This window comes from Labrus mixtus, chromosome 20 (assembly GCF_963584025.1).
Source record: "Labrus mixtus chromosome 20, fLabMix1.1, whole genome shotgun sequence".
Taxonomy (NCBI): Eukaryota; Metazoa; Chordata; class Actinopteri; order Labriformes; family Labridae; genus Labrus; species Labrus mixtus.
The window spans coordinates 8,794,661-8,819,218 of record NC_083631.1 but is presented as its reverse complement, the minus strand read 5'-3'; the positions used below and the strand labels follow the sequence as shown (position 1 = coordinate 8,819,218).

The 24,558-nt window shown below is 38.9% G+C and overlaps 1 protein-coding gene and 8 gene segments (V, D, J or C); 8 read left to right on the top strand and 1 right to left on the bottom strand.

Annotated features, from left to right (window-relative positions):
- Positions 1-2,156: 2,156 nt before the first annotated feature.
- Positions 2,157-6,413, bottom strand: cabp5b (calcium binding protein 5b). Its single transcript, XM_061065262.1, has 6 exons — positions 6,187-6,413; positions 4,533-4,563; positions 4,304-4,447; positions 3,518-3,627; positions 3,235-3,382; positions 2,157-2,528 (listed from the first exon to the last, which is right to left on the bottom strand). The coding sequence occupies exons 1-6, from the start codon at positions 6,235-6,237 to the stop codon at positions 2,500-2,502; spliced, it is 513 nt and encodes a 170-aa protein (XP_060921245.1). The 5' UTR covers positions 6,238-6,413; the 3' UTR covers positions 2,157-2,499.
- Positions 6,414-9,067: 2,654 nt separating this feature from the next.
- LOC132954426 (immunoglobulin heavy variable 3-11-like) lies at positions 9,068-11,820 on the top strand. The segment is given in 4 exon segments: positions 9,068-9,199; positions 9,291-9,396; positions 9,581-9,695; positions 11,342-11,820. Coding segments are annotated over 4 exon segments (627 nt in total).
- A 512-nt stretch (positions 11,821-12,332) lies between these two features.
- LOC132995311 (immunoglobulin heavy variable 4-38-2-like) lies at positions 12,333-13,020 on the top strand. The segment is given in 2 exon segments: positions 12,333-12,512; positions 12,603-13,020. Coding segments are annotated over 2 exon segments (345 nt in total).
- Positions 13,021-13,863: 843 nt separating this feature from the next.
- On the top strand, positions 13,864-15,545 carry LOC132954424 (immunoglobulin heavy variable 3-21-like). The segment is given in 2 exon segments: positions 13,864-13,945; positions 15,232-15,545. Coding segments are annotated over 2 exon segments (396 nt in total).
- A 627-nt stretch (positions 15,546-16,172) lies between these two features.
- On the top strand, positions 16,173-16,773 carry LOC132995322 (immunoglobulin heavy variable 3-23-like). The segment is given in 2 exon segments: positions 16,173-16,353; positions 16,444-16,773. Coding segments are annotated over 2 exon segments (345 nt in total).
- A 777-nt stretch (positions 16,774-17,550) lies between these two features.
- LOC132995309 (immunoglobulin heavy variable 2-26-like) lies at positions 17,551-18,034 on the top strand. The segment is given in 2 exon segments: positions 17,551-17,616; positions 17,696-18,034. Coding segments are annotated over 2 exon segments (360 nt in total).
- A 593-nt stretch (positions 18,035-18,627) lies between these two features.
- LOC132954423 (immunoglobulin heavy variable 3-30-3-like) lies at positions 18,628-19,414 on the top strand. The segment is given in 2 exon segments: positions 18,628-18,664; positions 19,101-19,414. Coding segments are annotated over 2 exon segments (351 nt in total).
- Positions 19,415-21,520: 2,106 nt separating this feature from the next.
- Positions 21,521-22,040, top strand: LOC132995299 (Ig heavy chain V region 5A-like). The segment is given in 2 exon segments: positions 21,521-21,613; positions 21,708-22,040. Coding segments are annotated over 2 exon segments (372 nt in total).
- A 578-nt stretch (positions 22,041-22,618) lies between these two features.
- LOC132954422 (immunoglobulin heavy variable 3-21-like) lies at positions 22,619-23,225 on the top strand. The segment is given in 2 exon segments: positions 22,619-22,652; positions 22,828-23,225. Coding segments are annotated over 2 exon segments (432 nt in total).
- Positions 23,226-24,558: the final 1,333 nt, after the last annotated feature.

Genomic DNA, 24,558 nt, shown 5'->3' with positions numbered 1-24,558 from the left:
AAGGCGAGCAGTGGAGTTCTGTATATATTGTAGTTTCCTGAGTGTTTTGGACGATGAACCGTAGATGAGACTGTTGCAGTAGTCCAAGAGAAGTCATTTTATGTTTTTATTCTGTGCATCAATAAAAACAGTCTCAGCTTCGGTTCAGGGAGCTATCATCTTTGTTCGGTTGGAGAGTTGCATATCCTGGAAAGTCTCATTCACGTGTTTCCCCGACGCTCTTGACTTTAGGTTAGAGCCTCTCCGATTATTATGAACAGCACATAGAAATAGCTCATTGTCTCATTCTGCAATCTCCATGTTGGCTTTTTATTATGCAACAGCTTTATCAACAGAGGGATTACATTCACTAAGAGACAGACGTCAAATGAACAGAGTGGTTAAAATATAAATCTGATTGTTATTGTTTGCAATCAAATTTTTAGACGTATCACTCATATTTGATGAGAATTGGATTAAGCCCTAAGCAGACATAGATCATTACATTTTATTTAACTCAGCGATCTAATTTATTCATCTTATTATCTCGGGATAAGATCACTGGTTTCCCCATGGGAGACAGTAGCTCAGTCTGTAGGGACTTGGGTCTGGAACCGGTTCAAGTCCCGGTGTGGACCAAATATGGAAATTGTTCTGGTTGCTGGAGAGGGGCCAGTTCACTTCCTGAGCACTGCAGAGGTGTCCTTGAGCAAGGCACCGAACCCCCCCACCAGCTCAGGAGCGCTCACTGTGGGATTCCCCCTCACTCTGACATCTCTCGATCAGTGAATGTCCATAGGATCCTGTTTGTGCATGCGTGTGTGTTTCAGCCTCTGTGTGTGTAGCATGTTCAACAATTTCCTCTCGCAGGGTTAATAAAGTATATCTTCTTCTTCATAACGAAGACATTCAGCTGCTTTCTCAAGTTCTCAAGAATCAAACTTGTTAGAACAGGAAAACCAGCGTTGTTATCTGGATGTAACGAGATTAATTAGTTGAAATCTTCAGAAAATGGCTGAATTTTAACATGAAGACCAGCGTTCTTATCCAGAGAAAATTATCTAAATGAGTGGCGAGCTCGAGAAACAACTGAAACTCCCTCGTAATCTCAGGAAAACGGGTAAAGATAAAATGTGGGGATACTTGTCCGCCAGGGCCTCTGTATTAATCTGCTTGATCTATATGGTATTTTATTAATCTAAGTATAGTTAAGCTGTATTTGATAAGGCATGCCTTTTACAGTATGCACAGTCCAATGATTGTACTCCAAAACAGATCAGATTTAGATTTGAGACAATCCCATCAAAGGAATCTAAATGAAAATGCATTTTCCAATACACTCAAGTTATAATTCAGTGCATGCTGTCTGGTCGAAGTGCACACTGCATGCTTGAACAAAGTGTTAATTCGTTTTGGTTGGACATGTTGTGCTTCACATAATCATCCGAGATCATCCTCTTTGGGAGTCATGATATTAATGCTAAACTGGAGAGCCGTCCTGTCTGCTGCTCATGAACAGATTGTTGAATAGACGGGCAGAAGAATGGATGATCCAGCCTGCGTTTTTTTAAGGAGCTGCTTATATTTTCAGAGCTGTATTATTTAGAATAAAATGTATTCAAGTACATTAGCACAGTATCTGTTACGACTTAACTCTATTATAACAAAGTAAGTGCTTTGCTTCCATGCACTTCCTACAATCCTACAATTTATTTAGGAGACGCTTTTATCTAAAGCGGTGTACATCGGAGAGTAAGAACAACACAAGCGAGGATCTAGATAGGAGGAGACGACGACAGGAAGTGCAAACAAACAGCTTTAAGTCTGATTGGACACACAGGCAGTGACCAGAGGCAGAGCAAAACATCGACAGCTGTTCTTGAGAGTTGTAATCAGCATCAAAATCATCCTAAATATCACCATCATCATTAAGGTCGTAGGTGTTCATAAAGAGCTCTGGTCACCATCGTGTTTTATGTAACATTTATTATAAACTCTTGAAAGTTTATTTTTGTGCAAAACGCTTTTTTCTTAATTTTGCTTTTAGTGATGGCTGAGAAGATTTTTTGTCCCTTATATATTTTTATCAACCTTGACCAAGACGCCTTGTTGACTGTCACACTCTGGCATTAACCGTTTGAATGGATATATAGTCTAAAAGCAAAAAAAGACAAGGCTAACTTCAGATATTTATTAGCTCTTCAGTTGATGACGATTGACAAAGATGTGAACACTCCGAGAGACTAAAGGTAAAGTTACAGACATCAAACCTTATTTAATTTTCTGAACAGAAATACACAAAAACTTGGATCATACAGATGTGGCTGTCCAGAGCCAAACCCTCAAAACAGACTTAAAGTTTTAAAAAACAAAAAACACATTTCCATTTTCAGGCTGATGCTACCTAAATAACAGTAAATAAACATACAATTACCACCGGTTATTAAGGTGTCATCAGCATACAGTTCAATACAAAATGCATTCTCTCCTGTCTCAGTCACCCGCTTTGATTTGTCGTCCTCATTTCTGCGACATCATTTTCACAAACTCTGTGAAGAGAACGGAGAGGATGCTGATTAGTTCTTGTTTAAGGAAAACTGAGAAAAATATGTTTTGGAAGCTCAACACTTTGTCCTTCGGCACTGATGTTAAGTTGAAAGTATTGTATCTCTACCAGGCAAATCTTTGATAAAATAACGAATTACATTTTGTGTGTTTGAAAAAAATGCAAAAATCAAAAGAAATGTGACTTACAATGATGTCAAGATACAAAAAGAAGCACAATTAAAAGAAACCAAGAAAAGATTCTCAGTGACAACACATGCACGCTGCTGTGAAGTGGTTGGAGATTATTGTCTTTGTCCAAGAGAAACAAGAGTGCAAAAGGGAATTTGTGCAAAAGGATTCCACGTTTTTGGAGCATAAAAGCTAAAAGCAGATTTTCCGAGTTCAGACTAAACCTGCGTGAGTTGAAGCGACGAGATAGAAGAATTTGGTAGGGTCATAACCGCACTCGTCATGACAGCATAAGCATAGGTGGAGTGCTGTGAGCCACACAAATGAGCTGACTACAATACAAAGGGCCCTGTTCACTTCTTTAAGTTTTATTTTACACATTTGAGCTGTAACCACCTATTCTAACCTTCTCCAACTCAACTTTTAGACTTCAGTTCTGAATATGAGGCTCTTAAAAGACAACATAAGGTTGTTTTTTTGGGAGGGGGGGCTGTGTGTTTTTATGTATTTGTATCTTACCCTCAAAGTCAACGGTTCCATCTCCGTTGTTATCGGCTTCTCTGACCACTGCGTCGATTTCCTTTGTGCAGGTATGTTCTCCTAATAACTTCTTCATGGCATGCCTCAGCTCATCCGATGTGATGGACCCGTCACCGTCAATATCAAACTGTAGAAACATTACAAGGCTTTAGTGCACGGTGTTTTCATTTTAGTTCTGATGATACACCAGCTTTAACAGTAACAGGTAACATCCACCATGTGGTGCCAAAGACCAAAAACAAAGACTCTCTGCTGAGCTCACCTCTCTGAACGCCTCCTTGAGCTCCTTCAGCCCAATCATCCCCGCAGTTTCAGCGAGAAGCTTGGGCGTCATAAGTTCCACAAAGTCCTCAAAGTCCACCCGTCCCCCCACTGTGATGAAACAAGTGATATCAAACTGAAACCAGCTCTGACACCGCGTGACTGCCGTGGTTGATGCAATACAATAAAATGTGTGAGTGTCAGGCAGGCTTCATAAATGTGCATAAAGATGGTTAACAGTCAATAGTGGGACTTACTGTTCAAACAGTCAACTCTGCTTTATAACTTTAAAAACAACATGTGATCGTTCCCAGCTGCTTTCGGGATGGAAATAGGAAAATAAGCTGCGTATCTGGGGAATTTTTCTGAAACTGCTCTGTCTTTGCATTTTACTAATAAGTTATGAAACCAATGGTACAGCCAGAGAGAGAGAGAGAGAGGTTGTGCAAGTGCATAATGTGTTCTTATATTCTCTCATCTTATCTCTAAATTATGTTTTCATCCCGATGTTGTGCAATATGGGGAATGTGCAGTATATGTTGTTTTACACTGGTATGTGCTCTTCTGTCTACTTGTGGAGTTTTGTTTGTTTCTATTCGTTTTATTGATTCTATTGTGGAGGCAGCTATGCGTGTGCAGCACTTGGGAGTCAAATTTCCCCAAGGGGACAATAAAGTGTATGGTATCATATCGAATGCATGAAGTAAAAAATCCCCCAAAACCTGCAAAAACGGCCTCCCACAGTTCAGTGCTGGAGATAATGCACTGGTTAGAGGGCACCACTCACGATTCATGTTGATGTTTTGTCCCAGTTCTATGAGCTCCATTTCAGTCGGCATGTAACCCATCGTCCTCATCAGATTACCCAAGTCCTTACAGCTGATCAGACCGTCTTTGTCTTTATCGAACTCCACAAAAGCCGCACGTAACTCTAGATGGAACACAGACACGGGAGTTACACCTCTGGAAAAAGATAAATATGAGAGTCTATCTGAAAGCACAAAAACAAACGTTACCTTCGATCTCGTCAGGTGTGAGAGATCTTTTCTGCAAAACAATAACAACACATTCATAAATGACATATTAGTGCATTTATACTCAAACATCTGCAGTTTTTATTTTAACCTCATAGTAACATGTCTATTATTTTGCTCAGGCTTTAGAATCGTTGTACCTTACATGATTTAATTTAATTAAAAACATGTGGAAACTCCTTGAATGAACTGATTTGCACAAACACTTTTATTGTCAAGTATATTTACACATTCAGGAATTTGACCCTGTTTTTTGGTGCTGAACAATTAGCAAAGCAAAAATAGCAAGAATATGAATTTAAATGCAAAGATTAAAATAAGAAGCAATTACAAATTTACATAATAGAGTATAAAAATATAAAAACACAAAAGGTGCAATGAAGGAGTTGTGCAGTTGAGAGTGAAAAAATCTTACAGTGAAGATAAATCGACTCAGAGTGCAAGTCAACAGAAAATATGAAGTCCAGTGAGCGTTCATTTTTCATTTGATTTATTTATTTTGAACATATTTCAAAAGTAACAAAAATTTACATAAACAGTAAACAACAGAGGGTTCTTTCTGTTCGGTTCTGTTCTTTCCGGCTTCCGGTGTAAAGGATGAAGTGAAAAAAAACAAACGTATCCAGTCCTACCCCTTTTTTTCTTTTTAGCTTAAAGAGTTAGTCCAAGGCCAAGCTTTATAAAAATAAAGTCAAAGACAAAGAATAACAAATCTAACAACTGATATTGATTCAGTTTTTCTCATTGACTGTTCAATTATATATTTGTTAAATATGTTATTCTAGAAAATGTGTTTAAACTTTCTCAATGTTTTTATTTCATGTTATACTTAAGCGCCTTCACATCACTGTGATGCTCGCTGACTGTGGGGCTGAAAGGCTCCTGAATCAAGAGATTTCCTATTTAATAATGTGAAAAACATCTGGATACAAGAACATTTCTACTGCAGCTCTATTTGTCTGCAGGAGGGATCGAGGACTACGAGGTAAAACATCAACAGTTGGCTGTTTCTGATCAGCATACAAGTGGTAACTATTTCTCTACATTTGGTGATTTCCAGCCGCTGTGTTGATTTCTATCGTGTAAATATTTCTTCTTAAAAATCCTTGCATTGAACCTTATTTTTTTTATAATCTCCCAGCATCCTATCTGTTTGATCAACAATAATATACTAGACACTTTTTTCTTTCCTTTCCACCTTAACCTCTCCCACACAAGTGTGCCTGTCGACGCTTCAGAGACTCCACTACCAAACCGAGGTGAGCTGCTCCACTGGTGTGTTTTCTGCAGCGCACCTTGTATCAACTCAACATTACCCGACACACCGTGAGCACGCCGGCTTCCATTCATAATAATAGACAGTGCATTCATTTTCCATAATCATCAGCCCCGTTCCATGATAACATTTGAATGATTTAAAAAAATGACATGTGCAGAGTTCAACCTTCTAACAACACAGAAGTTTGCCCCCCGCCCTTCTACTCCAGTTAGGAGGTACTTTTTAAAATCGTTTTTGTCCCAATAACCGTAAATAACAACAAGAAGAATGACAATATTTTAAAATAGTACAGCAGTATACTGCACATACTTCACTTAAAGAAACTGAAATACTAAAGAAATATGTTCTGTGACTTACTTTTCTGCTCGGTCCTCCTCTCAGAAAGATGCAGGCTTGTTTTACACTCATGATGAAAGTCTTCGTCGAGCTCCTGGGCTGCTTGTGTTGGTGTTTTTCTTTGCTTGAATAAAAATGAAAGCACGCTGATTTAGATGTTCACGTACCAATCGGACTCTTTATTTCTGTGCGAGCTTGTGAGTGAGTAAACCCTGATCAGTGGGGATCTGTGGATGCCTGAGAGGCGGGATGAGGTCTCTTATGGATTATCTCTGCAGCTGTGGTCTGGGGAATAAAAATAGGCTTAATGCTGTGCATGTACACATTTTTCTGTACGCTCAAACATTACTAAAAATGTATTTATAAAGACTTTTCATAAAGAATCAATGATTTAAAAATAGTTAGAATTGATGAGAGCGCTGACTTTTCTACTAAGATTAAAATAGAAATGTTATCTCATCTCGTTTATTTCAGGTCCTTTCATTTGGAGAAAGGAAACCTCATCTGTTTGCTTATTGTCTACAGTTTGTGGGATCCTTTCAGCCGTTCATTGCTGCTGGTTCTCTAAATGACGGCCTGGATAAAGCTTTCTGTCTGATCAGTAAATGAAACAAAACCCAATACAACAGATGGGAAAGACTATTTCTGTTCCACTGTTAAACACTGGATTATACATTCACAAGTTTACAAAGTGCTTTGATATACAGCAAAAAGCATACAAAAGAAAGCAAACTAAACCAAACACAGAAGAACAGAAACAACAGCAAGAATGTAGACAACGCAAAAATAACCAGCACAATAAAATACAATCCAACAGCAAAGAACCCAACAAACATATTTAACCCGACCATCGCAAGAACCATTATAAAAACCATTTCAAGAACCGTCATTATAAATCGCAATAATATGGTGAGCGTCAGCAGCTGTAGAGCAAGATTTAGAAATTGAGGACGCACCGAAAATGAAAGAGGTGAGAAGATAACAGACGAGACAAAAACTGTGTGCAGATATTACAAGAACTACACAAATAGCACAACCAACATGATGCAGCATTTAATCCACACCACAATGAGGAGTCCCAATCACCTCCCCTTGTTGAGAGAAAAAAACATTAAAGGCCAAACCACACTGACAAGCCGGTTTGAGCCCCTAAAGGAATCTTTCTCAGTCATCATTTGTCTTCAGTCTCATTTTGTAAAATAAATCGTGAGAGAATCGTATCGTGAGTTGAGTGAATCGTTACATCCTAATAAGAAACCATTATAAGAACCATCATAAGAAACCATGATAAGAACCCAGGCCAAACAAGAACCCAACAACACGAGCTGAGACCAAGAGGACCAAAGATTTAAAAAGATGTAAGAAAATAAAAGAGCTAAAAGTAAATAAAACTATATGACAGCTATAAAAATGTAAAAGCAATAAATGAAATAAAAACAAGTAAATAAATGATCAGAATAATAGTAATAATTATAAAAAATATGAATAGACAAAGTTTGTAAGATTAAAAAATAAACAAAGTGAGAACCATAAGAGCGGTTAAGGGAAATGAAACAGTAACATGAGAAAAAAGAATAAATAAAGAGACGGTACAAACATTAAAAGGGAATAAGAGGTGCATAACCGCAACAGAAGGAAATTGGCTAAAGCTTTAAAAGAATAATAAGAGATAAGACAACATTAAGAAGTAAAAGAAGATTAAAACTGTAAAGAGGATATGCTCACATAAAAGCAACTCTATAAAAGTACGTTTTAAGAAGAGATTTAAAAGAATTGACTGAATCTGCTTATCTCCTCGGTGAGAATCTACTGTAAAGAATATGAATCTTTATGCATTAGAAATCAGTTTGAATATGTGGCTTAAATAGAGTAGAACAGCTAGAAGTTTGTATATTTTGACATTCATACAAACGGGTTCAATAAGTGATGTTTGTATGAAGTTTATCACTCGTCAATAAATGAATGCAGCACTTAGAAGTCTTGTTTACTCTGTTTTCATACAGAAAATACGTCACCAACATATTACATAACCTCGTACGTATGCATCGGCAGAATTAAAGGTTCTGTGCATTTTAAGAAGATTCTCGGTCGGCATGCAACGCTGACATTTTAATCTGAGTTACAGGCTGCGTTGCATGAGAGGCCCATGTATGTACAATAATAAAGAGCACACGAGCATTTGATTTGACAATCCGTGAATTTATTCTGTGTGAATGAATGTAAACAGGATGTAGATTACAGGACATCCCATGATAATGCAATGAAATAACATTTTCTATCTTTTTACATAACATCCTGTGCACACACGTACCGCACATACAGCCAGGTCGAGTTCACCGTGTAAAGTGGAAATGTTACTGAGAGATGCATTTCACCTGAATTACCCTCGCTAATTCTCTAATGCTTCAGACACACACAGAGACAGACGCTGTATTGAATCGGTTACAGTTTTATGGTGACGCTTAACAGGGGTATCGTAAGAGTTGCAGTATGGGGATGGAATAAAAGATTTATTTATATTGATGTAATGCATTGCAAGAGTCCTGCAACATAAAACCTTTTGAGACCTTACATTTTGAGAGGGGTTTTTCAGGAGGTGATTTCTTGGCGGGGTTACACGGTGGTTGTTGCCAAACTGTGAGAAGGTTCCTGCTGCAGATCAAAGATAGGTTATTTAGCAATTTATAGATTTATAGCAATCAAATGCAATAATTGCCTATAAAAAACAGTCAATTCATAGTGAGTATTGATGACACTGTACTGTCATCATTTCATGCTCTGGTGCAGCTGTTGTTCTTAAAAAGGGGCTGGTCTGATGCAAAGGCCTGAAGTGTTTTTTTTAATTTGTATCTAAGTTTAACACTGATCAGCCCCCCCATCCTTACAAAATGCAAATGCAAATCAGAGGATCTACTTCTATCGTCTCTCTCTGACTGACTGTCCACTTTGTGTCTTAGAAGCTGCTGAGTTGACATCTTTAGTCTGAAGACGATGGACAAACTGTCTGTCCTGCTGACGGTGATCTGTCTGCCCTGTAAGTTGCGTCTTGCCGAAGCTCTGATACGATGTGCATACATTTAATGTTTTGGCTTTATTCCTCCATTCTCCTTTTTGTTCCTCTGCAGGTTTTAACAGTCAGGCTCTGGAGTCCATTACCTCCACTTCAGTGTTGAAAAAGCCTCAGGAAAGCCTCAGTCTTTCCTGCCGGGGATCAGGTTTCGATTTTAGTCAGTATCAATCAACTTTATCAATCAACTTTTATTTGTATAGCGTCAACTCATAACAAGTGTTATCTCGAGACACTTTACAAGAAGCAGGTAAAATACCTTACTCATTGTCTGTTAACATTACAAAAGAGCAGGTAAAAGACCTTACTTATTGCTATGTTACAAAGATCCGGCCTATCCATCATGAGCACTTATGGGATGCACTGGATCAGACAGCCTGCAGGGAAAGCTCTTGAATGGATGGGGCTTATTTACTATGATGCAAGTAAAACAAGTTTATTTTTTTGTTATAAAACCACTAGAGTGCTGTCAGTGTCAGTTATTTAAGGTTGACATTCAGATCTTCTGTTCTCATTGATCTAAATTCATTTAGGCAAAGCACTCTGATGAAGTTTTTGCATTTAGTCAAACAGGTTTCAGTTCCTCTGCAGCTGGTTTCCACTAAAGGCTGTGGGAGTTTCTCTAAATGTCTTTGTGCTCAAACATCTGCGAACACTGAAACAAAACTGTCAGAATCCAGAGTGTCAATGCAAATCTGCAGCGTTAGGCTTTCTACACGACCACAGCTGCACTCACTGGACAACGAGTAGAAACAGGAGGAACACAAAAGCTTAAAAAATGTTCTGCTTCTATAACACAAAACGTTAAAATCGCTCATAGGTTGTAACTTATTCATAAGTTACACACGTTGATATTTATCACGATATCAACCATGACTATGCTGCTAACGGTTCATGAATAAAGTTCATATCAATTCAGCTGGCAGTTAAACAGTTAGCAAGACATGGAAAGTATTTTTCTGAAAATACAATTTTCTTGATTTGAAAAAACAACAACAAAGAAACTCAGCATGACTCCATGATTGTGTTGAGATAAATAAATTGCACCCAAAAGCATGTTTAACACAAAAAAAAGAAAAACATTCACACCAATTGCAGGCATAGTGTAAGAGCTAAAAGTGGGGGTCTCTTGTACTACCACTTACTGTACTGCTTTATGTTGACTGTGGGTGTCACTGTAAGACTTCTGCTCAGGTATGCATATTAGAAAGACTCTAAGTCAGGTGTGTGATCCAGGAAGGTTTCTGAACGTGAGGTTTGCTGTTACTGTGAGTTTGGGGAAGTTTGTTTGGCTCAGTGATGGACTTTAATTCACATTGTTGCATGTTTGGATCAATGAACTGTTCTAACCACAACCCGGTGTGGCTGTCAGTCATTTGTAAAGGTTGAGTGCAAACTAAGGAAAAGCGTGTCAGTCAGGTCACTCCTTGATCAAGCATCTCAACAACTCAGTACTAGACTGACCTCCTTTACACACAGCATTAAGTTCAAACTATATAAAATGGAAAATATTGACTTCAAAACTTCAAACCTACATCACTAATCTGTTTTACAAAACAGTGAAATAACATAATCTTCTTCTGGTGGGTTTTATGGCAGTTATGAAATTGTTAAGTGCTGCATTACCGCCATCTACTGGACAGAGTGAGTGCTTCCTTTTAATGTCCATTCTATAACTCGGACACAACTGAGTTTGCACAAGTCCTTCCCTCAGTGTGAAATCAAGTTTGTCTCCTTCTTCCGGAAAACTTTTGGCACTATCCGGCACCATCTTAATACGTTCTGACTTACAACAGCGATACCCGCAGCACAATTTAACCTGACAACAAAAATCATTGAAATACAAAACTTCTCATGAAAAGAGAGCAGTATCAGAAAAAATAGTTCAAATGTTGGTGTTTGTGTAAAGAAAGTGACTTGTTTCTCAGATTTTCTCTGAGGTGGAGTCAATGTAAATCTCTGATGTGTTCCTCCTCTACTTATGTGAGAGCAGAGAGGACGACAGAGAACAGTGGACACACAGTTGAACATGATGGACTATAGGACAGGACTGCTGCTTTTTACTGTCTGCTGGGCAGGTGATGATCATCACTCATCTTTACTCTAAAAAGTGTTCTGAAAGTGTCACATCTGATGGTTTTCTTTTCTGTCTCTTCAGGTGTTGATGGTCAGACTCTGACACAATCTGAACCAGTGGTTAAAAGGCCTGGAGAATCCCACAGACTGACCTGTTCAGCCTCTGGGTTCACATTCAGCAGCTACTGGATGGCTTGGGTCAGACAGGCTCCTGGAAAAGGACTGGAGTGGATTGCTTATATTTACCCATCCAGTTCTTATATCTATTACTCCTCGTCAGTCCAGGGCAGATTCACCATCTCCAGAGATGACTCCAGCAGTAAACTCTATCTTCAGATGAACAGTCTGCAGACTGCAGACACTGCAGTGTATTACTGTGCCAGAGACCCACAGTGAGAGACAAGAGCAGGAGAGTCGTACAAAAACTACTTCCTCTATTTACCACCATCACGGGGAACATTCATATTTATCAGCATTGATACTGTTATCTACTGGAAGAGATGAAAATTCAGTTTCCACCTACATAATTAAACCTTGGTAGTAATGTTTGCAGACTTTGCAAAACACTACTTCTGTTTTTATTCAATGCAGCTGATTAAATTCTTTGTATCTGTTTGGAGAAACTGTGTCTACATTTGTATTGAACTCCAAGCATACAGTAGAGATCAACACGTGGTCGAAACATGTAAAGATTTAAAATATTCCACATGATATGAAGATAGTACACCAACAATATTAATGAGTAATTATATATAATCACATCCACACAATATGAATTAACATAAGAAGAGCAGAAAAGATCTTTCTAATAGCATTTCCTTCTCACCTATTTATTGATTGTTGCTGCTCTCTTTGATAAGATTAATCCTAAAATGAATGAAACCAGTTATTAGTAAACACTTTTAACCAATCTGATCCTAGAGTATGATCACATATATTATATCTGTTATCATATGTAAAGAAAGAGATGATTTCCAGTCATCTTTTCACTCTGCAGATATAAAAACAGTGAACAGACTCTTCTATTGGCTCCAGTCAGACCATCATTGATGCTTCATATGTTTGATTGTATGCAAACTCAGTGAGCTTCCTTGTTACTCAGCTATAAAAACTTCCCATCAGGCCGTCAGTGGAGTTCACAGCACGTCACTTTCAACATCAACCATGTTTTCTGTAGCTCTGCTGCTGCTGCTGGCAGCTGGATGTGAGTCTGTCTGCATCTGTCAAAGTCAACAGTTCTTCTTCTGCAGGTTAACTTGATCATTTCTTACTAAACATGTTCTCTTTTTAACAGGTGTGAAGTGTGAACAGTTGACACAGCCAGCCTCTGTGACTGTGCAGCCAGGTCAGCGTCTGACCATCACCTGTCAGGTCTCTTATTCTGTTAGCAGCTACTACACAGCCTGGATCAGACAGCCTGCAGGGAAAGGACTGGAGTGGATCGGTAGCGGAGTTGGATCCACCAGATACTACAAAGATTCACTGAAGAACCAGTTCAGTATCGACTTAGACTCTTCCAGAAACACAGCGACTCTGAACGGACTGAATATGCAGCCTGCAGACACTGCAGTGTATTACTGTGCCAGAGACCCACAGTGACACAACCCATCAGTAGAGCTGAACAAAAACTACTTCCTCTTTTTACCACCATCACAATATTTCATGTGATTCACAATCAACTATGAAAATTCTGAGTGTTGAACAAATACTTATCAAGTCATCAACTTCAATTGTTTTTTTTAAAAACACAGTTTCTCAATAAAAGGAAGTTTAAGTTTTAGCCCCCTCTTACTTCAGTGACATGGAAGACACATTCAAATTGTGAATGTAGACAAGAAATAATTAATATAAAATATATAGAGCAGCAGTTAAATCTACAGTATCTCTATGATACATCCTAGAAGTAATCATTCTGTAGTGAACTATTTTGATGTGCATGTGTGTAAATCTTACCATGAAAGACTTCTGACATGTGGTTAATAATATCCATCAAGCTTTGCTGTTTCTGTGCACCAAGTGTCATTAATGAAAAACACAGTTTCTCCCGTTGTGAACACTTGTTCCTTAAAGCCACCAGAGGAGGAGCTCTCACACAACAAATGATTTCAACTTCATTTGACTGTAACAGTAAAGAGAGAGAGAGAAACAGTCTTCAGGCTTTATTAGATCTTCTAATAAATGTGTCACTTAAATATTGTTTCAATCCCTATCTCTGATTAATTGAGAGTTTAAGAGTAATACTCAATTTTATCAGGATTTTGATTTATTTGAATGAACGTAGTCGACTGATTTAAATTCCTGTGTATGTAAATGAGTCTCCTCTTGTTGCCATATAAGAAAGTCCACTGGGTGTGTTAATGCATCAAGTTCTCACATCAGATCAGCTCCATCATCAGTCATGTTCTCTGCAGCTCTGATTCTGCTGCTGAGCGTTGGATCATGTAAGGATATTTTCAACTGTTTAGAAAGAACTCATAATCAAATGGATGATGGAGATAATGTTAATTTGTGTTTCTACAGGTGTGCACTGTATTGATCTCATCACACCAGGCTCAATGGTTGTGCAGCCTGGACAGTCTCTGACCCTCACCTGTCAGGTCTCTGGTTACTCTCTGACTGATAGCAGCTATGCAACAGGTTGGATCAGACAGCGTGAAGGGAAACCGATGGACTGGATCTGTCATAGGTGGGGTGGTGGAACCATTTACCAAAATAATGCTCTGAAGAACAAGTTCAGCTCCAGCAGAGACACGTCTGCTAGAACAGTGACTCTAACAGGGCAGAATATGCAGACTGCAGACACTGCAGTGTATTACTGTGCCAGAGAGACACAGTGACACAACCCATCAGTAGAGCTGAACAAAAACCCCTCAGAGACTGAACACCAGTAACATGAAGCCACCAGAGGAGGAGCCCTCACACCAATAATGATTAACACCAAGCACTGAACCAGGGGAACAGAGTCTTTTCCATTGCTGCCCCTCTCTCTCTGGATCTCTCTCCTCAAACACACCTGAGACTTTACTGACCTGCCACAATTCAAATCACCGATAGAAACATTATAAACACTGCTTTAAATTGCTAATGTTTCTTTTTGTACCATTGTTTAAAAGTGTTTTTCTTTAAATGTGACTCTGTAAATCAAATAAATCAAATGTATTATAATTATTATTATACATATTAAACACCAGTTCACTTTTACAGTAAGGAGAAAAACAGCTGTAAGACATTATGAATATACCTTTGTTTTCAAAAGAATAACTCACAATTATCAGGATCACATTCACATTAGTAACTGAACCAGAGGTCTTTAGCTTCCTCTATGGAGATCTTATTCAATCAAACTATAAGAAAATGAGATTTTAAAACCAATTTTGTTCTCTGATACCCTGAGCCCATGTGACAAAATCCACCATGAATGTTGAGAACAGAAGACACCATCAAAGAACATGATGGGGATTAACTACCTGTTAGATGTGAATATTTTTGGTATATGTGATCACAGATGTTACTGTATGTTCCCTCACTGTTAAAAAGAAGAGCTGTGTGTTATTCTGCTTTGTGTTATTACTGATTGGCTGCCTGAATTGAGATACCGAAAAAAATAAACTAACGATTAACAACTTAAAAGGACACTTGTGTTTAGAATTTAATTCCAAAAGTAAAGAAGTGATATCCAAATGAAATGACTTTCTTCTCTATCTGAGGAGGAGTCAATGCAAATCTCTGATGTGTTCCTCCTCTACTTATGTGAGAGCAGAGAGGACGACAGAGAACAGTGGACACACAGTTGAACATGATGGACTATAGGACAGGACTGCTGCTTTTTACTGTCTGCTGGGCAGGTGATGATCATCAAAGTCTTATTTTTCTCTTGATGTGTGCCAACTATGTTCAATTGACTTTTTAAAATGTCTTTACAGGTGTCAAAGCTCAGACTCTGACAGAATCTGAACCAGTGGTTAAAAGGCCTGGAGAATCCCACAGACTGACCTGTTCAGCCTCTGGATTCACATTCAGCAGCTACCGTATGAACTGGGTCAGACAGGCTCCTGGAAAAGGACTGGAGTGGATTGCTTTCATTCACACAGGCAGTTCTCATATCTATTACTCCTCGTCAGTCCGGGGCAGATTCACCATCTCCAGAGATGACTCCAGCAGTAAACTCTATCTTCAGATGAACAGTCTGCAGACTGCAGACACTGCAGTGTATTACTGTGCCAGAGAGACACAGTGAGAGACAATAACAGGAGAGTCGTACAAAAACTACTTCCTCTATTTACCACCATCACGGGGAACACTCATATTTATCAGCATTGATACTGTTATCTACTGGAAGAGATGAAAATTCAGTTTCGACCTACATAATTAAACCTTGGTAGTAATGTTTGCAGACTTTGCAAAACACTACTTCATTTTTTATTCAATTCAGCTGATTAAATTCTTTGTATCTGTTTGGAGAAACTGTGTCTACATTTGGTTTGAACTCCAAGCATACAGTAGAGATCAACACGTGGACGAAACATGTAAAGATTTAAAATATTCAACCCTAATATGAAGATAGTACACCAACATTATTAATGAGTAGTTATATATAATCACATCCACACAATATGAATTAACATAAGAAGAGTAGAAAAGCTCTTTCTAATAGCATTTCCTTATCACCTATTTATTGATTGTTGCTGCTCTCTTTGATAAGATTAATCCTAAAATGAATGAAACCAGTTATTAGTAAACACTTTTAACCAATCTGATCCTACAGTATGATCATATATATTATATCTGTTATCATATGTAAAGCAGAGATGATTTCCAGTCATCTTTTCACTCTGCAGATATAAAAACAGTGAACAGACTCTTCTATTGGCTCCAGTCAGACCATCATTGATGCTTCATATGTTTGATTGTATGCAAACTCAGTGAGCTTCCTTGTTACTCAGCTATAAAAACTTCCCATCAGGCCGTCAGTGGAGTTCACAGCACGTCACTTTCAACATCAACCATGTTTTCTGTAGCTCTGCTGCTGCTGCTGGCAGCTGGATGTGAGTCTGTCTGCATCTGTCAAAGTCAACAGTTCTTCTTCTGCAGTTTAACTTGATCATTTCTTACTAAACATGTTCTCTTTTTAACAGGTGTGAAGTGTGAACAGTTGACACAGCCAGCCTCTGTGACTGTGCAGCCAGGTCAGAGTCTGACCATCACCTGTCAGGTCTCTTATTCTGTTAGCAGCTACTGGACAGCCTGGATCAGACAGCCTGCAGGGAAAGGACTGGAGTGGATCGGTAGCGGAGCTGGATCCACAACATTCTACAAAGATTCACTGAAGAACCAGTTCAGTATCGACTTAGACGCCTCCAGAAATAGAGTGACTCTAAACGGACTGAATATGCAGCCTGCAGACACTGCAGTGTATTACTGTGCCAGAGACCCACAGTGACACAACCCATCAGTAGAGCTGAACAAAAACTACTTCCTCTTTTTACCACCATCACAAAATTTCTAAATTCTGAGTGTTGAACAAATACTTATCAAGTCATCAACTTCAATTGTTTTTTTTAAAAACACAGTTTCTCAATAAATGGAAGTTTAAGTTTTAGCCCCCTCTTACTTCAGTGACATTGAAGACACATTCAAATTGTGAATGTAGACAAGAACTAATTAATATAAAATATATAGAGCAGCAGTTAAATCTACAGCATCTCTATGATACATCCTAGAAGTAATCATTCTGTAGTGAACTATTTTGATGTGCATGCTTGGAGAATGTAAACTGCAGCAACAAGAAGAGTTTTATAACTTCATGTGTTGAAATCTTACCATGAAAGACTTCTGACATGTGGTTAATAATATCCATCAAGCTTTACTGTTTCTGTGCACCAAGTGTCATTAATGAAAAACACAGTTTCTCCCCTTGTGAACACTTGTTCCTTAAAGCCACCAGAGGAGGAGCTCTCACACAACAAATGATTTCAACTTCATTTGACTGTAACAGTAAAGAGAGAGAGAGAAACAGTCTTCAGGCTTTATTAGATCTTCTAATAAATGTGTCACTTAAATATTGTTTCAATCCCTATCTCTGATTAATTGAGAGTTTGAGAGTAATACTCAATTTTACCAGGATTTTGAATTATTTGAATGAACGTAGTCGACTGATTTAACATCCTGTGTATGTAAATTAGCCTCCTCTTGTTGCCATATAAGAAAGTCCACTGGGTGTGTTAATGCATCAAGTTCTCACATCAGTTGAGCTCCATCATCAGTCATGTTCTCTGCAGCTCTGATTCTGCTGCTGAGCGTTGGATCATGTAAGGATATTTTCAACTGTTTAGAAAGAACTCATAATCAAATGGATGATGGAGATAATGATGATTTGTGTTTCCACAGGTGTGCACTGTATTGATCTCATCACACCAGGCTCAATGGTTGTGCAGCCTGGACAGTCTCTGACCCTCACCTGTCAGGTCTCTGGTTACTCTCTGACTGATAACAGCTATGCAACAGGTTGGATCAGACAGCGTGAAGGGAAACCGATGGACTGGATTTCTCATCAGTGGGGTACAAGTGGACTTCGTCAAAATAATGCTCTGAAGAACAAGTTCAGCTCCAGCAGAGACACGTCTGCTAGAACAGTGACTCTAACAGGGCAGAATATGCAGCCTGCAGACACTGCAGTGTATTACTGTGCCAGAGACCCACAGTGACACAACCCATCAGTAGAGCTGAACAAAAACCCCTCAGAGCCTGAACACCAGTAACATGAAGCCACCAGAGGAGGAGCCCTCACACCAACAATGATTAACACCAAGCACTGAACCAGGGGAACAGAGACTTTTCCATTGCTGCCCCTCTCTCTCTGGATCTCTCTCCTCAAAGACACCTGAGACTTTACTGACCTGCCACAATTCAAATCACTAATAGAAACATTATAAACACTGCTTTAGATTGCTAATGTTTCTTTTTGTAACATTGTTTAAAAGTGTTTTTCTTTAAATGCGACTCTGTAAATCAAATAAATCAAATGTATTATAATTATTATTATACATATTAAACATCAGTTCACTTTTACAGTAAGGAGAAAAACAGCTGTAACACATTATGAAAATACCTTTGTTTTCAACAGAATAACTCACAATTATCAGGATCACATTCACATTAGTAACTGAACCAGAGGTCTTTAGCTTCCTCTATGGAGATCTTATTTAATGAAACTATAAGAAAATGAGATTTTAATACCAATTTTCTTCTCTGATATCCTGAGCCCATGTGACAAAATCCTCCATGAATGTTGAGAACAGAAGACACCATCAAAGAACATGATGGGGATTAACTTCCTGTTAGATGTGAATATTTTTGGTACATGTGATCACAGATGTTACTGTATGATCCCTAACTGTTAAAAAGTGGAGCTGTGTGTTATTCTGCTTTGTGTTATTACTGATTGGCTGCCTGAGTTGAGATACTGAAAAAAATAAAATAACGATTAACAACTTAAAAGGACATTTGTGTTTAGAATTTAATTCCAAAAGTAAAGAAGTGATATCCAAATGAAATGACTTTCTTCTCTATCTGAGGAGGAGTCAATGTAAATCTCTGATGTGTTCCTCCTCTACTTATGTGAGAGCAGAGAGGACGACAGAGAACAGTGGACACACAGTTGAACATGATGGACTATAGGACAGGACTGCTGCTTTTTACTGTCTGCTGGGCAGGTGATGATCATCACTCATCTTTACTCTAAAAAGTGTTCTGAAAGTGTCACATCTGATGGTTTTCTTTTCTGTCTCTTCAGGTGTTGATGGTCAGACTCTGACAGAATCTGAACCAGTGGTTAAAAGGCCTGGAGAATCCCACAGACTGACCTGTTCAGCCTCTGGATTCACATTCAGCAACCACCATATGAGCTGGGTCAGACAGGCTCCTGGAAAAGGACTGGAGTGGATCGCCTGGGTTGAGAGTGATAATGATAACAAATACTACTCTCAGTCAGTTACAGGCCGGTTCACCGCCTCCAGAGACAACAGCAGACAGCAGCTGTATCTGCAGATGAACAGTCTGAAGACTGAAGATTCTGCTGTTTATTATTGTACCAGAGACCCACAGTGACACAGGAGGAAGTATCGCTGTACAAAAACTCAACATGTCATACAGTACTCTCTCTGTGTTTCATTTATAGAATAAGCTTCAGTTTAATGTGAAAAAAATTAAAGTTTCAGTTCTTGTGCATCTCTGGTATTCTTCCACATGTTGTTAAAGTAGACTGATGAAATCTCATATTTAGTGGATCTGACTGTTAACGTGAATCTTCTTGTTTGAAGCAGCTTGTCCTTGTAACTTTTAATTAAGGGCATGTGTCGTCCCCACAACCACAGCCTGACGCCCAGCCTCCACCATCCGACTGTGTCGACCCTACAACCACCGCCGTCCACATTCATGCTCAGCCTGCTCCAACCTCCACCTCAGCGGCAAGGAAGTGTGGACAACAGGAACGCGAGGAATACAAAGGAGAAATCCTTCCTGCATATCATCTCATGTGCTCTTTTGTAAAGCGTCTTGAGATAACAATTGTAATGAATTGATGCTATTCAAATAATGATTGATTGGTTGACTGAATGTGTCTGTCTCTCCTTAATTGCTAAAAAGAGCATCTTGTGTTTCCAGTTTGATCGGACTGAGTGAAGGAAACCGATGGACTGGATCTTGTATTGCTTTGGAGAAAGAGACATTTGAAATACCTATGCTCTGAGGATTTTCATTTTCTGCACACACACTTAAAACCAAATAGTGATAATAGGCCATGTTTACACAACAATGATTTCATCCTAGTAATAATTACCATAGACACCAGCCTGGTAAAAAAGAAAAAAACACTTGTGCAAACCCGAAGCACACCATAAATGAAGAGGCATCACTCACAGAGAGTGTTATACGTATAGGGAGGGGTGGGTCAGAGTAACTCTGCTGCAGAATGAGCATTCTTTAGACGACCTGCAGAAAAGATCATGTTGGGGCTTTAAGCAGTGATGCAACCAAAAGAACAAATAGACTGCTGTGTATTACTGTGTGAGATTTACCCACTGATAAAAGAGGCCAGAAGAAAAATAAAACCTGACGAAATGCATTTTTACAAAGGCCAACAGAGGGCGATAAAAGATCAAACATATAATGGCAGAGCATTGTGACAAAGTCTCTTAAAGCTCAATCACAAGAAGGAAACATTCAGCAGCAGTTGATTCGGTGGGTTCATCATAACTGTTGGTTTTAAATCATAGAGACAATAATAAAAAGCTTTGTGACCTGCAGGCTGTCACTTCATTGAAGCTGGTGACGTCTAAAGTTGTGTTTCTCTCTCGTCAGAATTTAGCTGACAGTAAAACTACTTTGTGACATTAAATACATTGAAAAAAAGATTTATCAAAATGTCTTGACGTTTACAAAAAATCCAATCTCCAGTGTTTCAGTATCACGTCCTGGACTGTGACTCGACTTGAAAACAAGCACTGGTGATTCAAACCTGACTTCAGCATTGACTGCATTCAGACTTGGAATTTGAGAAAATGTCTCATATTTATTGATTGAAAAAGACTGTTGATTTTTTTGGTTCTAAAATGTATTCACTTTCAAGCATGTGCTGGCACGAGTGTTCACCTGCATGTGAATATTGTCTCTGTAAGGATGAAGAAAAAGGAAACACAAATTGTGCAGACATCTATCAAGGATTCATCCAGAAAAGTAACTCAGTTAACGGGGACATGACTCTGACGTGACTCTGTTTCTTCGACTCATACTCCAGATTTGGTGATTCCACAACAACACTGCCTAGCTCATTGTTATACCCTTTTATTTGGCTAAGTTATTTAAACACAGATTAACATCACCATGACAACAGGTAAACATGTTCAATTTGTCTATTGGTGAAACGATCAAATCATGATTGGTAGATATTAATAAAAATCACACCTGTGTCAAATAAGGATAAATAAACAGATACATCTATTATCTAAAAGGTCAACAAAACCATAAAAGGTCAGCACTAACTGTCCCAGAACCAGACAAAATACTTTAGACAATTAAAAAGATCACCCTTCCATCCCATAAACAGAATATGAAGAGATGATGAGAAATACATTTGCTTGCTAGGAGTCGAGCCAAGTCTGTCTCTATGCAAATTGAACTTCCTCACAGTCTGATATAAAGATTCATCATCAGGCTGTGAGTCAGAGAAGAAGAGAAGCTCCATCATGTCAGGTTCAACACCAACCATGTTGTCTGTAGCTCTGCTGCTGCTGCTGGCTGCTGGATCCTGTGAGTCTCACTGAGGCAGACGCACTGACAGTATGATCACAGCACAATGACTCTAAACATACTGATTCAATATTCAACATGTTTTCCTCCACAGGTGTGAAGTGTGAACAGTTGACACAGCCAGCCTCTGTGACTGTGCAGCCAGGTCAGAGTCTGACCATCACCTGTCAGGTCTCTTATTCTGTTAGCAGCTACTACACAGCCTGGATCAGACAGCCTGCAGGGAAAGGACTGGAGTGGATTATACGAGGTGGTGTGGGATATAGCACATATACCAAAGATTCACTGAAGAACCAGTTCAGTATCAACTTTGACTCTTCCAGCAACACAGTGACTCTAAACGGACTGAATATGCAGCCTGCAGACACTGCAGTGTATTACTGTGCCAGAGACCCACAGTGACACAACCCATCAGTAGAGCTGAACAAAAACCCCTCAGAGCCTGAACACCAGTAACATGAAGCCACCAGAGGAGGAGCCCTCACACCAATAATGATCATATCAGAAGTTCAGTGACACAAACAGTCTATAGATAAAGTGTACATGGCAATAAAATGAGGAACTGATGCAAAAAAATATTCTTCATCCTTTTGGTAGTATGAGATGAAAAGATCATCCATGAGAGGACAGGTCAACCTCATTGTCTTACACCTTTGGGAAACAGACTGCAGAGAGAATGACAAATGTTTAAGTTTCACTGCAGCTTTTGTTTGATCCAAGGTAACAGAGTTCATCTGTGTGACTTTTAATAAAACACAACAGGTATTCATGGTGTACTGAGATTTAGAAAATGTCAAATCTCAATGACTCGAATCAAATATATTTGTCAGATGTTCCGACTCCTGCATCATTGATTACATATATAAAAAATAAAAATAAAAAAAACATTTCCTATTATCAAGTTAATCTCTGATTTCACTCTACTGGCATGATACAACTGATGACCTTTCAACTTAAAGTATCCAAGACAGAAGTCAAATGTTATTTCTCTCTGAGGAGGAGTCAATGCAAATCTCTGATGTGTTCCTCCTCTACTTATGTGAGAGCAGAGAGGACGACAGAGAACAGTGGACACACAGTTGAACATGATGGACTATAGGACAGGACTGCTGCTTTTTACTGTCTGCTGGGCAGGTGATGATCATCACTCATCTTTACTCTAAAAAGTGTTCTGAAAGTGTCACATCTGATGGTTTTCTTTTCTGTCTCTTCAGGTGTTGATGGTCAGACTCTGACAGAATCTGAAGCAGTGGTTAAAAGGCCTGGAGAATCCCACAGACTGACCTGTTCAGCCTCTGGATTCACATTCAGCAGCTACCGTATGAGCTGGGTCAGACAGGCTCCTGGAAAAGGACTGGAGTGGATTGCTTTCATAAGCACATCCAGTTCTCCTATCTATTACTCCTCGTCAGTCCAGGGCAGATTCACCATCTCCAGAGATGACTCCAGCAGTAAACTCTATCTTCAGATGAACAGTCTGCAGACTGCAGACACTGCAGTGTATTACTGTGCCAGGAGAGACACAGTGAGAGACAAGAACAGGAGAGTCGTACAAAAACTACTTCCTCTATTTACCACCATCACAGGGAACATTCATATTTTCCAGCACTGATACTGTTATTGTTGTGCCCTGAAAAAGGGTAAAATTAATAAATTGACTCAAGACACGATGCTTCCTCTGTCAGCGTCATGCAGAATGATTTACTTTATCTTTTTCAAAATGATCCACATAGTCACAATGGTGCTTTCTTTTAACATTTATTTTCACAGGCAAATATGAAACAAGTAAGTACAATAAAATAAAATGATCAACAGTTCTGAAAATACAAACACAAATATCCTGTCTATCACTTTACTTCATATTTCTTTCTTTAATTTCTCATTCTTCTGTTGAACAATTTCTTCCTACCAAAAAAATATATATGTGCTCACTGACACGATTAAACATGACTATTCTCATAAACACTCTCAGATTCTTAATCTTAATATGCACACACATCCAGACATACACACGCGCTCATGCCAACACTGACCTCGTGTGGTGATGTGTGGACGACATACAACCAGTGGGCGCGCACTGTAGCTGTTCCCACTCAACGTTCTTGAAGCCAAAATATGCCGCTTAGGGGCGCTTCCATCTTGCGATTTTGACAATATTTGGAGCCAGAGTCTGCGCAGTAGGGTCCGGGGGCAGGAGCCCTGGTAAGACGCCCCGCCCATTTAGCGTACTGCCCTGATGACTTACGCAGCCCAGCTACGCCGAAAGCGCTCCGCCGGTCTACGAGTCTTATGAAGAAATGTGTAAGTACAACAAACCACCGTATTCAAAGTCTAATATTTAAACACACTGTGTTTTAAAAAATCCCGCTATTTTGATCATTATTGTAAATACGTGGGCTGCTGGGTCCTCTGTTTTTAACGAAATCATTCTATATTCAAGCTAGGTTAGCACCACAGACCGTAGGCTACAGGTGGTAAAATATGTTGTATTTTGTTAGAAACTGATAGTCTGCAATGTGATTCATGTCTGCTTTTCTAATATATTTAACTGAACAGTAAATCAATTGTTTCCGTGTCTTCATTTAGGCAAAGAAGAGATAAAAGCAGCTGGTCTGACATCTTCCACAGAGGTTAAGTGTAAGTTAAAATCATCTGTTAAAAGTTTATATCCTGTGATTGTTTTGAAGTTTCAGAAGAGGATTGTAAAAACAAGCTATTGTTAACAATACAGTCTTCTAAAATTAAAATCACACTGAGTCATACACCAGCTAAATGTTAAATAGAAAGGTGATGTTTTCTTTTCCATTTTACAATCAACAGAACCTAAAAATGACTAATTTCAACCTTTGTCTGCACACCTGTTACAGTGGACAGGCTGGGGTCACATAGTTTGAAGGAACCTCCTCCTTCTTTCACCTGTGTCAGACGCCCTGCTCATCCACTGT

What these genes read in the sequence shown, in the direction of transcription:
- cabp5b (XM_061065262.1), bottom strand. Translation starts at nt 6,237, where the DNA reads ATGAGTGTAAAACAAGCCTGCATCTTTCTGAGAGGAGGACCGAGCAGA. An exon ending in CACACCTGACGAGATCGAAG is followed by an intron (nt 4,448 to 4,532) that starts GTAACGTTTGTT and finishes TGTTCCATCTAG; the next exon opens with AGTTACGTGCGGCTTTTGTG. An exon ending in ACAAAACATCAACATGAATC is followed by an intron (nt 3,628 to 4,303) that starts GTGAGTGGTGCC and finishes GTTTCATCACAG; the next exon opens with TGGGGGGACGGGTGGACTTT.